The sequence below is a fragment of the Cyprinodon tularosa genome, unplaced genomic scaffold, assembly GCF_016077235.1.
Source record: "Cyprinodon tularosa strain WSP-4 unplaced genomic scaffold, ASM1607723v1 ctg30, whole genome shotgun sequence".
NCBI lineage: Eukaryota > Metazoa > Chordata > Actinopteri > Cyprinodontiformes > Cyprinodontidae > Cyprinodon > Cyprinodon tularosa.
This window is the reverse complement of record NW_024039008.1, coordinates 6,010,998-6,026,659: the sequence shown is the minus strand read 5'-3', so window position 1 is coordinate 6,026,659 and position 15,662 is coordinate 6,010,998. Positions and strand designations below refer to the sequence as shown.

Here is a 15,662-nt window from a genome sequence, read left to right as displayed (position 1 = left end):
ACGCAGCAAAAGCAGCAAAATCGCGTCTGCTGCTTCATTTTTGCTGCTTGTACCAGTTAGTACTGACGCGCGGCTGAAGCAGCTTTGCTGCTCTGGCTGCAAAAGTGTGTCTGAGGCGCGTTGGGCGGAGCTTCACTATCCTTTCTCTGCCTTGCAGCTATATTTACTGTGATCAGTGGGAATAAAGTAGTTTTAATATGTGTTTAAGTGAGAAAATACACCTGAAAACGTAATCAGTGCAGTCAGTTCATTCAGATTATTATCCTGCCTTCAATATTTTTTCTGTCGGAGCCGCTCAGACCCCCACATACCAGCGGGGCGCCGACAGTATGGATCCCTTCTTCAGCAGCGGTTCACCGCGGCAGCTGGTAGGTGTTTTTCATCTAAATAATCCAAACTGCATATTCTGCCGGCAGATTTCTGCATTTTAAGTTAATTTAGGCGTCAATAAACTGTTTAAGAGCAGTGATCATCAGCGCTGTGTCTCTCTCCCTGCGTTAAACGCACCCGACGCGCTGCTGCAGCCGCTCAGATGTGCTGCGCCTGCAGCTCAAAACGCGCCGCGGGACCTTTGCATGTAAACTCGCTGCTTCTGTCGCGCCAGCTACATCCAGTGTGAACGCAGCGTTAGTCATTCGCTGCTAAGCTCAAAACAACCGCGCCTGGCTTGACGGAGAAACCAGGAGAACAGCTGAGCATATTTACGACAGTGCACTTTTACTTTCGCCCTCTGGAGGGAGCCTCACTGGAAAATCAACACCGGTTGCATAGTGTACCTTTAAAACAAACTGCAGCTAAACTTCTTTGAAAGCCAGATTTTTTTTTCTTTTTTGACCAAAACTCCTTTTTCTGCAGGATGATTGAAGGAATCACAGCTGCACTCTAAATAAGTCCAAATATGATTTTAGAAAGCTTTATAGAACAGTTAATCTCCAGGGTTAAAGAACGCTGGGCTGCATTTTACCCATAAAAGCAGCAAAGTTCAGCAGTTTGGTTGCATTAATGAATCCCAGATAAGATGCTGTTGGAGAAACTAAAGCTGTATTTTCCATGCATTCCTGCACAATCGAAGCAAAAACAGACGAGACGACCAGAAATGAATTCTTTCTGTGTAATTAAGACCTTGCAGATATTATTACAGGTGTATTATACAGCACATGTATACAAGCATATAAAAAATTGCTATGGTTATCAACGGATACAAAGATCAGCATGTATAAAAGCTTATTTAAATCATTCAAGTACCTCTAACTTCATACTTCAGTCTTGAGAATTTGAAATAATCTGTACAAAATGTACAAGAAGTGTATCCCATGTTGCAATAGACAGAAAATCTACACAGAAAACTTCAAATAGAAAGAGAAATCAGAATTTACAGGACAAAATCGTTCTTAGTTTGAACTGATTTCATCAGCTGTGCTGCTTCTATCAACACCCTTGTTTATAGATGTTGGAGATCGGCCTGTTTTCCAGTGTGGTCCTGTTTCTCTGACCGTGACTGAGTGGATGTGCTTTCTTCGTCCTCTGGCATGGGAGCTGCCTTGGAGCTCGTCTGCCTGGCTGTGTGTTTCCTGGACGGGGCCGCCTTTTACAGCTGCTTTTTGTATCTCTGCTTCTGTCTCCTTGAACCCCAGTCGGCCTCGGCAGATGGCCGCTCACACTGAGCCTGGTTCTGCTGGAGGTTTCTTCCTGTTAAAAGGGAGTTTTTCCTCTCCACTGTCGCTACAAGCATGCTTAGTGTGGGGGATTGTATTTGAGTCAATGAGTCAATGCAATCAACTGGTTTTCCTTAGATAGAAAACTTTGTATCAATTTGATCTGGTTGAACTGTAAAGTGCCTTGAGATGACATGTGTTGTGAATTTGGCGCTATATAAATAAACTGAATTGAATTGAATTGAATTGATTTCTGGAAACATGGCTTCACAATCAAAATTACTTTTATGAAATTCGAAATGATTTAAACCCGCTTAAGTTCCTCCTCTAATGAAAATAATAAATGCAGAAATAAAGACATGAAAGCACTTTTTTTTTTGCAGAAATGTGGAAGACGGGAAGTTTTTTTTTTCACCCTTTCATTGCTGTCTGGCCTGTTTTCTTAATGCTTTATCAGTGATGTTTTAGCGTTTCCAACAAAAGATGCTTCAATAAACAGAGTTTGGCTGAGTTGCACACAGGAACAAAAACAGAAAAAAGATCAAGTAAAAAAAAAATAATTAAAACCCTGATGTTTTCTTAACTATCCACAACATTTAGGCTCACGAGTTTAAAGGTGAAACGTTTCCCCCGACCCTTCTGACCTCACAGTCTACAGGCACATTAAAACTCATCGTTTACAATCCCGATTCAATCGCTGCTTTAAAATCGCGTATTTAAAAGGTTGCTTTCAGGACACTGGTGCAAATCCAGTAAAAATGGGTGCAGGATAAACGTGCTGATGTTCCACGGCACAAACAGGGCTTTTCTTTTTTTAGCAGTCATTCAGAACCTCTCTCATGCAGCCTTTTCACGCATCAGGACGGGAGGAGTTCAACTTAGTCACAGAGCGACGCCTGCTCCACATTCGCACACAAAGATCCTTTTTAACACTGTACCATTGGCCGACTGCAGAGGGTCAAACTGAAGGACCTGTCTGAATGATCCTGTGAGGAAAGCGGAGGTTTCTCTAGTGCTGAAAGCCTGACCTCTGCTGCAGCGGCGCTTCTGCAGCATCAGGGTCTCTGAGGGTCGTACTGCTGGTAGCGGTTGAGCTTGTCCGGGTCGTTCGAGGCCATGTGGGTGAAATCCTGGAAGATGTCCTGGTAGGTTTCATCCCCTGTAAAGAAAAGCAAAAAAATCATCAACACAGTAGAACAGAAAGATAATCTTTTTTCTAATCTTCATACTGACTCTGTTTCCTTCCATCCGTCTTCTACAATCAACTAAAGATTGATTTTCATTACAGAAATTCTTCAGTCTCTCAGAATCACAACTTATAGCTTAGTGGTAGGGCTGCATCTATGGCTAAAACAATAAAATTAATAGATTATTGAGATAATCGTCAACTAATAAACCAGATTATAGACTCTAAAACATGCCTTTAGCTGACAGAGCAAACCAGTTAGAGCAGTAATTATACCAAGATTGAATAAATATATATATATAAAAAAAAAAAAAAAAAAAAAAATATATATATATATATATATATTATTATTAACATTTTGCATTTAAAACTACAGTGTGTAACTTTTAGCGACATCTAGCGGTCAGACTGCAGCAACATGAACATCTCCCCCCACCGCTTCTCCCCCCCAACAGTACGGCGAGCGTTACGGGACAAAATGTCTTCCACGACGTCCGCATCACCTACCTTCTCAAGTGATGAGGTTTGTTTACATAGATAATTTTACAGATAGTATTTCATTAGTCTGTGTAGGGTATAGATTTCATGTAGACTTAAGATAATAAATATACCCGTTATTTTTTCTACATCGTTGTGACGTTTTGGCGGTCTCGCAATCGCTAGTTTGTTGGCTCTGCGCTGCCGTAGCGCAAAGATGTCTGCCTCCATGGCTGCCAGACCCGCTCCTATGTAATTATAAATAACGAATTCTAAGGCAACGCAAATATTAAGGTTAAGAGGCTGAGCTCGTAGATGATGATAAATAACATAGTTATGTATAATATATTACATTTCTGACTGTATATCCCTGTAATTATTACACACTGTAGCTTTAAAATGAAAAAATAATAAATAATAATGTCAAGGAAACTGTTAAGTTTGCTATTTGATTAGTAATCGATTGAAATGTTAATCTTTTTTTTTCTTTACCAATGAAGTAACTTATTGCAAAGGATTTTTCCTTCTTTAAAATTTTAACCAGTTAAAAGTACAATCTGAGAAGCTCTGGTTAAAGCAGAAAGTTGTTCGTCTTAAAAGCAAAATGAATATAAATATATACAGATCTGAGTTACTTCCTACTCTACTTAAGGATTAATCAATTACTTAATTCATTAACAATGATGTTAATGATTGATTGATCCACTTAACACTTTATAGGGCACTCAGTGAAATACTTTGAAAATCAAAATCTCAAGCCAATAATGTAACCTTTTTACCTTTGGAACATTAAAAAAATATGGATATTTTGATGTCAAAAATTAATGTCAGTGTAATAAAAAGAAACGCCAACTTGCCCTAATATATTAAGAAAAATAACAAAAGTGCTTCTAATAGAAATTTATGAAAAACAGAGTAAAAAAAAAAACATTTTTTTTGGTACAACATAACCTTAGAAGCTTTAATGCTGATACTGGCACTTAAATTTTTTAGTGTATAAACCTTAAAATAATTGATTATTTAGGCTAATTAACTTTTCAATTAGCTTTTTACCTTTTTGCTTACATTTCTTTTAACTTTTTTTTCCAACTTAATTTAAAGTAGGTAATATATCATTCAAGGAGCTCATCTAATTGGTCAAATGCCAAAATAAGATGTACAGCCATGAGCAGGATCTTTGCTAAATGGCTGGATATAGATCTTATGCTTCTAGAACTCACTGAGGGACGGGGGGGACTCCATTTGTAAGGGGTATGCAAGTGATCAAAATTGGTAATTTACCGTATAAAGGGTTAATCATAAGTAGGGCTCTAAATTCTAATTTTGCTGCAGGGAAGCTAAATAAAGTGATTTTTCTTTAACCAGAGTAATTTGTAACATCACCAAACCCATTTTGGGTTTTAAGTAAACTAGAATTTAAGCTAAATTTAATGGCAGAGAGGAAAAGATGGACAGACTAAAGAATGGATGATTGGATGAAGGACAGCTGGGGGAAACAAATCTAAGTATAAACACAACTTCTACTCATTTGAAAAGAGAATCAAGTCTGAAAGTACAAATATTTCTAGACACACGGGACTAGAATGTCCAGACTGTAAGACACAGACTCCTCAGTACCTCAGATCAGAGTCAAAAATCTCATAGGAGGAAGGTTTCAGCGGCATCAACAAGAGCAGAGAGAGAAAAAGTTGCCCCTACCTGTTAAGAGTGTCGCCCCGGCTCAGGAAAATGAAACAGAACCACAGAGAGGAGTAAAAGAAGAACCGAGAGCGTTTGAGAGGAGAGCCAGCAAGGCTGGGCTAAGGAAGAGCAAATCAACTCAGGAGAAATAATCAAGCCAACAAACATTTCATTTTCCTCAACAACTGTATTGTGATTAAAGTGCAGGAGTTTATATACAAAAATACAGTTGTGTTGGCCTCGGTACCCCAAAGAAAAAAAGAAAACAGAAGGAAGGCACAGACTGGGGTGGAGGGTGAGAAATGAAAAAGCAGAATACAAAAAAAAAAAGAGAGCAAGATAAGTAAGGAGAGCCCTCATGTCAGGAGAGCGGTTCTCAGTCTGACAATCACAACATGACATTCTGAAACGTTTGGTTTTATAACAATTATTGCAGAAATTGAGTTTCAATAGAAACCCTGAGATTAAGAACCGCTCTTCTGCTTTTTATGCCAACTCATTAAAACAGACAGAGAGGAGCTGAGCTCTGCAACAAGGTGGTAGAATCAATGAATAAACCTGCATCTTCTGACATCCAACATGCTCGTTCTAAACACTCAATGCTCCTACCTTTTACCCAAGTCACACATTTATAAGCAAAGTTAAACTTTAACATGAAAGTTCAGTGCCTTGCTAAAGTATTCACACCCTTAGATTGTCAGAACTACTAACTTCAGCATATTTTGTTGGGATTTTGCATGAAAATCCAACACATCGACATATGTAATTCAATTTTATTACAGAAATGAATCAATTCAGAATTCAACTAATAAGTGTGCGATGTAGCTCTGTGTCAGTGAGCCATGGCTATAGAGACTATAGAGAACCTTTGTGTCCTACATGTAAAACACTGCAGGAAATCTAAGGCTGTAGATGAAGCTGTAAACTACATCCCAGATTGAGCAAGGAGATGAAAGCATCATGATGCATGTATCAGCAAGAAAGGAGAAGCTGCAGATGGTTAATAGGAAGATGAATGAATGGAAATAAAGACTTTACAAAACCTGTTAGCTAAAAGTGTGACAATGTTCCCCCAGACTTAAATAAAATAGTTAAATTAAAGTTTATTTATGTGTTTGAACTGTGAGGTCAAAGTTGGAGCCTAAATCCTTTTGTGGCGACACTGATGTGCTAAATGCAATCTGTCCAATGGGCAGGAACTTCATGTATTACATACACAAAGCTTGCAGAAATAAACCCTAAGTCTTCAAGCTAAAGAATACAACTGAACCCCCCCTAGTTTGTTTTTTAACATCTACAGTCCTCCTTTTCCTTCTGCTTCATAATTGTGCTCTATGTTGGTTTGTCACATAGAAATCCCAATAAACAAATGTAGCTTTGCATCCATAACGTACCGAAATGTGAACTATTAGAGGAATAAATACTTTTTAAGGCACTGAATGAATATTTTCTTTTACAAATAAGGTCTAAATGTAAAAAAAAAAAAAGACAAAAAATGCTTTTGTCGCCCTCTAGTGGTCACCACATGCAGCAAAATGTTTGTTTCCTAAAGAAATCCTGATCAGATACAGTAAACGCTCCACCTACATCTTTCATGATAAACATCACATGTTGAACAGCAGGGGGCGCTGCTTCCCCTCTTATTGAAAGTGCTTCAGGATCCCTCTGGTGTTTTTATGCAGCATGAAGAAAAGATATGAGATGAAACTGGGCTACATCTCAATCAGCAGAAGGAGCTGCAGGATCGCCTCCTTCTGCAGCCTGTCTGAAAACTCTGATCTAAGTTAAAGTTTTAAAGCTCCCACTTTACTGTAATGAAGAGAAGCTATACGTAGGGAGTGATTTAGAAAACATTTACAGTTAGATCTGTATTCATGTCTTATTTGCCTATTGCTATCGGTTCATCATCCCTAAATGAGCTGCGACGGATCAGCAGTCCACTAACATTCTGGCCGAAGGGCTTTTTTTCCTACAATTTATGATTTCCTATAAGCAACAACAACATAAAAAAAAAAAAAAAGGGTATGAATACCCACACTCTACAGTCACTCTCTACACTCTGTTATTCACAATCTATATTCATGGTCTTTTCCCAACATATTCAGTGAAAATAGCTTTAACATGCTTCCTAAAGGTACTTTATAAAACAAAGTTGTTCTAAAATAGATTTCTTTGTATTCAGGCATGTAAAAACAGCAAGACGGCATCATGTAATTTGACCATAAAAACAAGTAAACAAGTAATTAAGACCTTAAAATAAAACCAGACAGTCACAAGACAGAAGGTACAGCAGTTGCATAAAACGACGACTGGAATGTGGATCATCTCTAAGAATGGATGTTTATAGTTTACAGACACACGCCATGCAAGTTTGGGCTCTAAAGTCTAGATTATTGCCAAGTTTTATAATGAAGTCAGTGTCACTACCAGTCGGAGGCAGATGCTTGGCTTCGTTTTAAAAATAAAAGCTCCCAAGTTATAGAAGCACTTCTTAAACTCATGGAACGGCTGCATCTTAAGACAACAGAGAATAAAAAAGTGACATTTTGTTTGTGTGTTGTGCTATTTTAAATGATAACAGTCACATAGAGGAAGGGTCACTGGGTTTCCAGAGTTCAGCTTTGATGGCTTTCTGCTGTCACCGTCTCCGTCTACCTGATGATAAATGTAGAGCAGGAGGCTCAGCTAACTCTCTGGTATCTCTGTCTGGCTGTTTTCTTCCTGAAGCCTCGGCTTTAACACCGCTAATCAGATTCATGGAGCTGCAGGCTAATGAACTCCTGCATGCACTTCCTGTACTGCATCTCAGTGGGGCTGTTGGAGTTATATTGACCTGATGGGTTGTAGGGCCCCTCCGCCTCCCGCATCTCTTCGTTCATCTTGGCCAACCGCAACCTGATGAGGAAAAAAAAATACAGTCAGAGGTCACAAACCGACAGAATCCTAAAACAAACATTAAAGGTATACCGGACGATTTTCCAAAATCTTTGGAAAGACTCGCCCTCTTCACTTCAAAAGAAAATACATATGAAAAACCCTGTACCCCCTCCCGACAGGAAACGCCTATTAAAACCGTGCACAAGCCCATTTCTCCTCGTGCACGCTCTATTTAAAAGGTGCTGTTTGCATCGCTCAAACAAGCTTACTTTGCAAAAGAAGATTTGCATTTTTCCACTATGTCAGACTCACCACAGGTAAGAGAAAATGGGGATGAGCACGTAGGACGGCCTTACGTATATATATCACCAGAATGATTGACAATTAGGAGGGCCGCTTATTACGGGTGTAAATAATAATCGTTTTGTATCGATGCATCGATCCAACAGCCGACGATCCGATGCATCGATACGTCCGCAAGAGTATCGACTCATGTTTTCTTTTTTTCCTCCGATCTATTTTTATCCATTTGCTCCTGGACGTAGTTCTCCCTCCCGTGCTGTGGTGGTGCTATACGCTGTGGGTCTAGATACGGCCGAGGCGGTGAGGAAGTGGGGGCGAGTTTAGTCCGACGACGGAGGGACATGAGGTCCAAAAAGGGCGGAGATCCAGGTGGGAAAAGGGTCCCAGCGTTCTCGCGCACCTCGCTCTTCTAGCGGGTCAAAGTTCACGAGTTGTTTTCCGCCATTTTGGTCATAAAAACAAAACAAGCCGGCCTCCTGTCTGCGGTCAGCTACAATTTGGGAGAGGAGCAGCGGAGCGTCTGTGGAGGGGGCGGGACGTCTGGAGCCGAGGTATTGAATTGCACTCATTGCACTGATTTTGTAGCATGGGTGCCATTCCGAACTTAGTCCCGCCCACAAAGTTTGAGGTCGGGAAGTTCGGTCTGGTTCTGCTCCATAGTAGCACGAGTATTATAGCCCACTCTCTGGCGATCCAATCAAATTGTCAGGGCGGGCTTTATACGATGATGGACAGATGATCAACAGTAACGTAATCAACCACGTGACCAAAGCGCGCTTGGGTGACAACAATAATGGCTGCCGCTGGAGAGCTTAGGTGAGTAGATTCTGCTATTAGGTCTGTTCTAGAAGATATCGACAGCAAATTAATTTTAAAAGAGGAACAGAGAAACGCGATCAAGGCTCATCTTCTTATTATAGGCGTGCAACTGCACGCTTTGATTTTTGTTGACAACAACTATGCCTCGCTTAACATACGTCACGCACTCCGTTGCTCTTATTGGTTGTAGGTCTATCCAATTGAGTGCAGAGGCATTTTTTTTCCTGGTTCGTTCAAAACACGCCCCATAATCACAGCTCTATGGAGCAGTATCAGACTCATATTCTGACTAGAATTGAGTCGGACTACGTCAGGCTACTGATTTTGTGCAGTATTTTCTGATGCAAAGCCTTTCAGAATCTATAACGCAGGGGTATTATTATTTTTCAGTAAATTAGGTTTTAATAGGAATAAGTAGAGTGCTACTTCTCTACTTCTGTTATTTTCTGTTGTTTCTCAAATAAAATGCATAATGTTATTACAGCTTTCATTGATTTATTTTAAATTTGAAACATTGTCTAGCATGTAAGGTGTAAGTAAAAAAACAAAAAACAAACAAAAAAACATTAATCGAATTAAATTCCGGTGTATTCTTGAGTATCCAAAATAATAGAATCGTTGGGTCAGGAAATCAATACTGAATCGAATCGCCATGATGGATGTGACTTACATCCCTACCGCTTATTTAGATGATCCACCCAGAAAAAGAACATCCTCCACTATATCCTTTAATATTTAACTAATGGAAGGTTCAACAACATATTAATGCTTTGTCTTTTCCGTTCCAATATATTTACAATGTGGTGCTTTGGAAGACTATTCCAACCTTTTTATTACACTAATTAGACCAGGGGTCGGCAACCCGTGGCTCCAGAGCCGCATGCAGCTCTTTAGCTCCCCCCTTGCGGCTCCCTGGAGCTTTTTCAAAAAGTTTTGAAATTTTTTTTTTTTTTTTTTTTTTGCAGTAAACATTTGTATAATAAATCAATTTAAACAATATATGTAAACATTTATTTCAACGAAAATGTGCATCATAGCCATAGCGATCAGTGGTCAAAGCCTTTAACACATGTCTCAGCGTGCTGCAGTACCAGGCAAAGAAAGCAGCGGGTGTGTCTTGGGCCATGGAGCCCAAAGGGAAAAAAAGGAAGATACCTGATGAGAACAGAGGATTCAAAGAATGGACCAAATCATTTGCTTTCATTATCAATGCGGGAGGATTGCCGGCATTTTTTGCTTTGGCACGAGAATTTGTTAAATAATAAAAATTGTCATTTGGAAAGGCATTCCCAGGGAAGACTAAATATGCAGCAGATCACAAAGTTGTGAGTGAGAGAATGCGATTGCAGAAGTTCTGAAAAAATAAGGAGCAAAGATAGATTTAAGAAGTGGATTACATCTCCAAAAGTCCCCTACTGCTGCTAGTTTTGTGTCAAGCATGAAAAAAACGGACACAGATTAAACAGGTAGCGCTCTGATGCAGGGACGTGAATTTTTTCCCCCCAAATCCTCAAAATAAAAATATCATGGTGAAGCGGCGCGGGGTGAATTCCACGCGGTGAGAGCGTTCACTGCTCCCTCATCACCTCATGCTACTACGTGACATTTGCTCCAGGATAAACATTTAATCATGGATGCTTATTATATATTTAAGCTCACGTAGTCCCTTTTTTATAGTGGTCTAATACCCTTGGAGCCCGTGCTGCCATACCAGCCTTATATAAGACTTTTACATTTTTGCGGCTCCAGACAGATTTATTTTTTGTTTTCTTGGTCCAATATGAGTCTTTGAGCAGTTGGTTCCCCTCCAGGAAGCTTTCTCAATTCAAATGTCTGGATCCGCAGCGAGTTTGAGGCTTTATATAGACAAGGCCTTGTATTGCTTGGAAACATGCAAATTACTACTCTAATCTATACAATCTATTCTATACAGATCTATCCTATCAGTGTCCATTAAAGAAAAGCATGTAAATGTTTTATAGTATAACAGAACATCGAAGTAACGAGGTTCATTTAAAGGAATTAAACTCACAAGGTGACGATGTCTGCGTTTGCTGCCTCCACTGCGATGCTGAGGGGCGTCTTCTCATCGATATCTGCAGCGTTCTGATTGGCTCCTCTTTTCAAGAACAAACACACTTGGCTGTAATAGAGACACGTTAGATCAATCTGATGTTTTCAGGCATGAGAAGCGAAGGAGCGTTTGTGAACAGACCCTGTGTGCCCCAGCATGGTGGCGTGGTGCAGCGGTCCTCGGCCCTGAGCGTCCAGCTGGTTCACATTGGCTGCATTTTGGAGCAGGAACTCGCAGGTGACCAGCGAGCCCTGGAGGAGATATAAGAAAAAGTATTTCTCCAAGCTTAACTTACATGTGAATCTGACCAAACAGACAGATTTTTAGAACATTGTTGAGCCAGAATGTGCTGGATTTTTAAGAAATGAATCACAACTGGGAAAATTTGGAAGGATGTCTTCTTGTCCCACTGACCCCGTGCACCGCCATGATCAGCGGCGTCCTCTTGTCCTCCTCGGTGTTGACCCAGTTGACCTCGGCGCCGTGGGCCAGAGCCTCAGCCATGTCCGGCAGGCTGCGGGCGAATGAGGCCCAGTAGAGCTGCAGCCCCGGGCTGTACTCCTTTGGCTCGTAGAAGACCACCTCCTTACAGGATGCCGCCGCCGCCGCTGCTGCCGGGAGAGTGGCGGGCATGGGTGGAGGCTCTGCAGCTTCTGGAAAATGCAAAAAGATTTCTGCCATGTTTGACCAGTTCTTTGATAAATAGCGAATGCATATAAAACCTTTTTAACACATTTTTATTTAACTTTCAACACTGCAAAAAAATGAAATCCAAATAGGTAATTTCTTCTTAAAATAAGTGCATTTTTTTAAATTAAGGATTTAAGTGAGACACTTTGCCAATGGAACAAGACAATTTACACTTAAAATAAGAAAAAACAATTGCATTCTTATTTCAAGTGCATTTTAACTAGATACCTTATTTTAAGAGTAAAAATACTAATTCCACTAGCAAATCATCTTATTTACCTGCTCAAATTAAGGGTAAATACCCTTAATTTAAGACATTTTGACTCATTTTGAGATCATTTTTGCAGTGCAAAAACAGATGTTTGAATTTATTCAGAATGTAAACAACCCAAAGTGGTGCGCTGTCTCTCACCTGCGTCTGCCAGGCTGTTACTGGATGCAACGGGAACTAGCATCTCCCTGCTCCCATCAGCGCTGTTCTGAATGCCGCTGTCGGCGCTCTTCACTGGAAAACAAACAGTCTGATTCACCATGTGTGGAGCAACAGGAAGCTGTTGTTGCCAAAGAGACAAAAAAATAAGAGGTACAGCTTCCAGCTTGAGTTTTTTTAATTAATGATGATTAATATCAGACAGCAGATGTTACTTTCTCCTAATACTGCATATTTTCATGTACTTTACTGAAGATGCAGCATCTTTTGGGGGGGGGTTATGGAAATATCTACAGTCGGATCAGGAAGTTGCACCTAATATTTTTCTTGGCAACAACAAACTGATGGTCAACACAGAACAAAGCCCTGGATGATAGACTCCCTCCATCACCTTAAGATCCCGGTCCCTAAAAATTAAAGAAAAAGAAAAACCAAACGATGATGCAGATACAGGTCCAGTTTTAGTGAGAGAAATATTGCCCTCCTCCTTAACAGACACAAACATGTCATGATCTGCAAAGCTCACAGGACAGCATGACTCTGGATGAGGAAGGAAGAGAAAGAGTGCAACAATGGCAGCTAATCCCAAAACTGTTTAACTGAAAGGAAGAGCAGAGGAAGGGTGGATGGGAAGCAAGCTAAATACTCAGCTTTTATTACTTACTGCTCCTGAGCTTGGAGGAGGTGTCAAAGTAGGAGAAGAGCGAGTCAAGCTCATCGGGACAGAAGAGAGAGTCACGGCGGGTCTCTACGCCGCAGGCAGCAGCTACGCAAGAGCGGATGGGAGGCGGAGTTAAAGTGGCGAGGTAGAGTGGGGAGAGTTTTGAGGTCAGAAATATAAAGAGGTTTAATCCAGAAGCACAGAACAGCCAGGAAAGGAATGGAGGGTTTGAGAGTAGAAGGAATGAGAGGAGAGAAAGAAGAGAGCAAGGTAGGGGAACAGATGGTTAGACTACAGGCTAACACTGGAAGAGACAGAGAGCAAAAAGCGATGCGAAGCAAAGAGGCTGCAGACATACGCTGCTCACAGAGAACACACATTATGCCGATGGGTGGACTACAAACACCACGAAGCTGCTAGTCGACATGTTGTGTTTCTGTTGGCGAGTCTGAAGTAAAAAAAGAATCCTCTCACATCTGAACCCAGAGTAACATTTTCTAACAGGAGAGGCACTGATATCAATATCTGTATCAGTCCAGATATATTAAAGAACATTCTAGATCTGGTATTGGTGAAAATGGGCCCAATACAAAGAGGCCAATCTGCTCAGTCTATTTCTATAAGAAAATGAATGTACCGGTAGGTTAAAAATCTCTCTCTTTTCTTTTTTATGGGCATCTGTTTATGTCAGCAGTCAGTTTGAACCTTTACAAGAATTTTCATGATGAAATTTATCCTGTTAACATCATTCACTGTTTTATCGACTTCCTCTTCCTAATCTCAAGCTGCCTGCACGGATAAACATGTTTACATTCATAGATATCATAGTTGCTTGTAGAGAGGAGTTTATGACAGCTGGATACAAAAAAAAAAATCAACATTAATGATATCAACTAGGGGTGGAACGGTTCACAAAATCCACGGTTCGGTTTGGTTCACGGTTTCGTGGTCACGGTTTTCGGTTTGGTTTGGTTTGGTATATGTTGATTGTTACACCGAAATCCCATAAAAATGAATAAAATTAATGAAAAAAAAAAAAAAAATAGTGAATTGTAATTATTTTTTATGATCCACGGAAACCCTGGATCATTTCCGCATGTTTTGCTGCTTTGAATTTAATCATCTCGCGCATGCCCTCTACGATCTCCAAGGAACTCTGAGCGGAGCGGACGGGAGCCACAGTGGAGGCTGTAGGCTTTGCTTTGTGCAGACGGTCTGGAGCGCAGCGGGGCGGAGCGCTGACGGAGTATGTGGGATTTCGGGGTTAGCATGACATGTTGGTCATGTTTCTGTTAGCATAAACAAAACGTGTTGCACAATGCTTGCAGTCGCAGTACCGCCACCTTCTGCTCTGGAGTGTAAACGCTTCGCCTATGAAAAAAAAGGAGCAGCGCATGAACCGAACGCAACACACGCGAACCGAACCGAGACAGTCGAACCGAACGGTTCGGATGGTTTTCATAAACCGTTCCATCCCTAATATCAACATCAAAGTAAATGGAGCTCTGTCATTAAAAAAAAAACTGGACCTGCAGATATCAAAACTCAAGTATTGGAATCAGATTAAAATTGAAGAACTGTGGATTGTTGTATCCCTACTTCCAACAACAAAAACCGGAGAATAGGTTTTTATTTTATAGTTTTTAAACATAATATGATTTTACCCAAACTGGTGGCAGCGTCTGTTAAAAACTACATGGTGTTTTAATTTCTATTAAGCACTGACCCGACTGTCCTGAGACCTGAGAGCCTGGGCGGAGTTTGGGTGTAGAGGGGGGCGGTTTTGGAGGCAGATGGTCGGAGCTGCTGCTCAGCCTCTTCTCCTGTTTGCTCAGAGAAACCACTTTGTTTCTAAGCTCTTCGTCTGACGGCCGGCGGACGTAGCGCCGATCCACATATTTGGCTTTGATGTAAGCCTCCACCTCGTGTCTGTGGGCAAATCAAACACATATGTTGGGTTCATGCAGGCAAACTTTAATGTATTTATAGTTAAATGATGCATTCACATGTAGTTAAGACCACACAGATATATATGTACACATAGAGACTTAAGGTTTGGCCTGTTTTTCTAAATAAAACAGATCAAAGGAATCTAGATTAGACAGATAAGATCAGTCCTTATTTTTCAGGGTCAGATTACCAGCACACAGTTTTAGATCAATGTCCTTTCCTTTTTCTCACAATTATTCATCACTCTGTGTTAATCTACTAAATAGTATCCCAATTAAACACATTCAAAATTTGGGCTGTAGAAGTTTTTAGATGGAATAAGAAATCTTAACATGTATAGAAGAGTTTTATACCTGGGGTCTCCTGGTTGGGGTTTCCTGGCTCCTAGCTCTCCTCGTCTGGCTTCATATATCTGATTGATCGCTTTGTTTCCCAGCTCACACATCAACTGTGAAATTTTCAGAATGGAGACACTTAACATAAATCTGAATAGAAATCTGTTTCACAGAAGGGTTACGACCTGAGTTGAACTATTAAACCAACAAACCTTAAGCAGTTCCGGCTCCCATGAATCCAAAGTCAAAGACCGAACCTTGGAGAAATGAACCCCCAGACTCCTGCCGGGGGAACAAGAATTAATCAGGATTAATCGATTATTGAAATGATTGTCAACTAATTGACAGAGCAACCCACTAAGAGCAGAAATTATACAAAAAATATATACATTTTGCATTTAGGATTAAAATCTTATGTGTGTGTCAATAAGCTCTATGCAGAACTCCAGTGAAAAAGTTTTAGTTTCGGTTTAATTGTGTAAAAAAATCTTCTCTAAGGCACCTTTTGCTATCCGATTATTAACT

At 40.4% G+C, this 15,662-nt stretch overlaps 1 protein-coding gene across 4 annotated transcripts in view; it reads right to left on the bottom strand.

Moving 5' to 3' along the window:
- Positions 1–1,993: 1,993 nt before the first annotated feature.
- LOC119787656 (arf-GAP with coiled-coil, ANK repeat and PH domain-containing protein 2-like) overlaps positions 1,994–15,662 on the bottom strand; it is an 87,676-nt gene continuing 74,007 nt past the window's right edge. For 2 of the 4 annotated variants that reach the window (XM_038291634.1, XM_038291636.1), the window contains 10 exons: positions 15,350–15,419; positions 15,156–15,250; positions 14,579–14,781; positions 12,856–12,957; positions 12,174–12,266; positions 11,486–11,724; positions 11,213–11,322; positions 11,030–11,140; positions 7,832–7,893; positions 1,994–2,814 (listed from right to left, as the gene is read on the bottom strand). In XM_038291634.1, the coding sequence (XP_038147562.1) occupies positions 2,711–2,814; positions 7,832–7,893; positions 11,030–11,140; positions 11,213–11,322; positions 11,486–11,724; positions 12,174–12,266; positions 12,856–12,957; positions 14,579–14,781; positions 15,156–15,250; positions 15,350–15,419 (1,189 nt within the window). In that variant the 3' untranslated portion in view covers positions 1,994–2,710. The remainder of the gene's footprint in view (positions 2,815–7,831; positions 7,894–11,029; positions 11,141–11,212; positions 11,323–11,485; positions 11,725–12,173; positions 12,267–12,855; positions 12,958–14,578; positions 14,782–15,155; positions 15,251–15,349; positions 15,420–15,662) is intronic. The other 2 variants (XM_038291635.1, XM_038291637.1) reach the window with 2 other exon arrangements.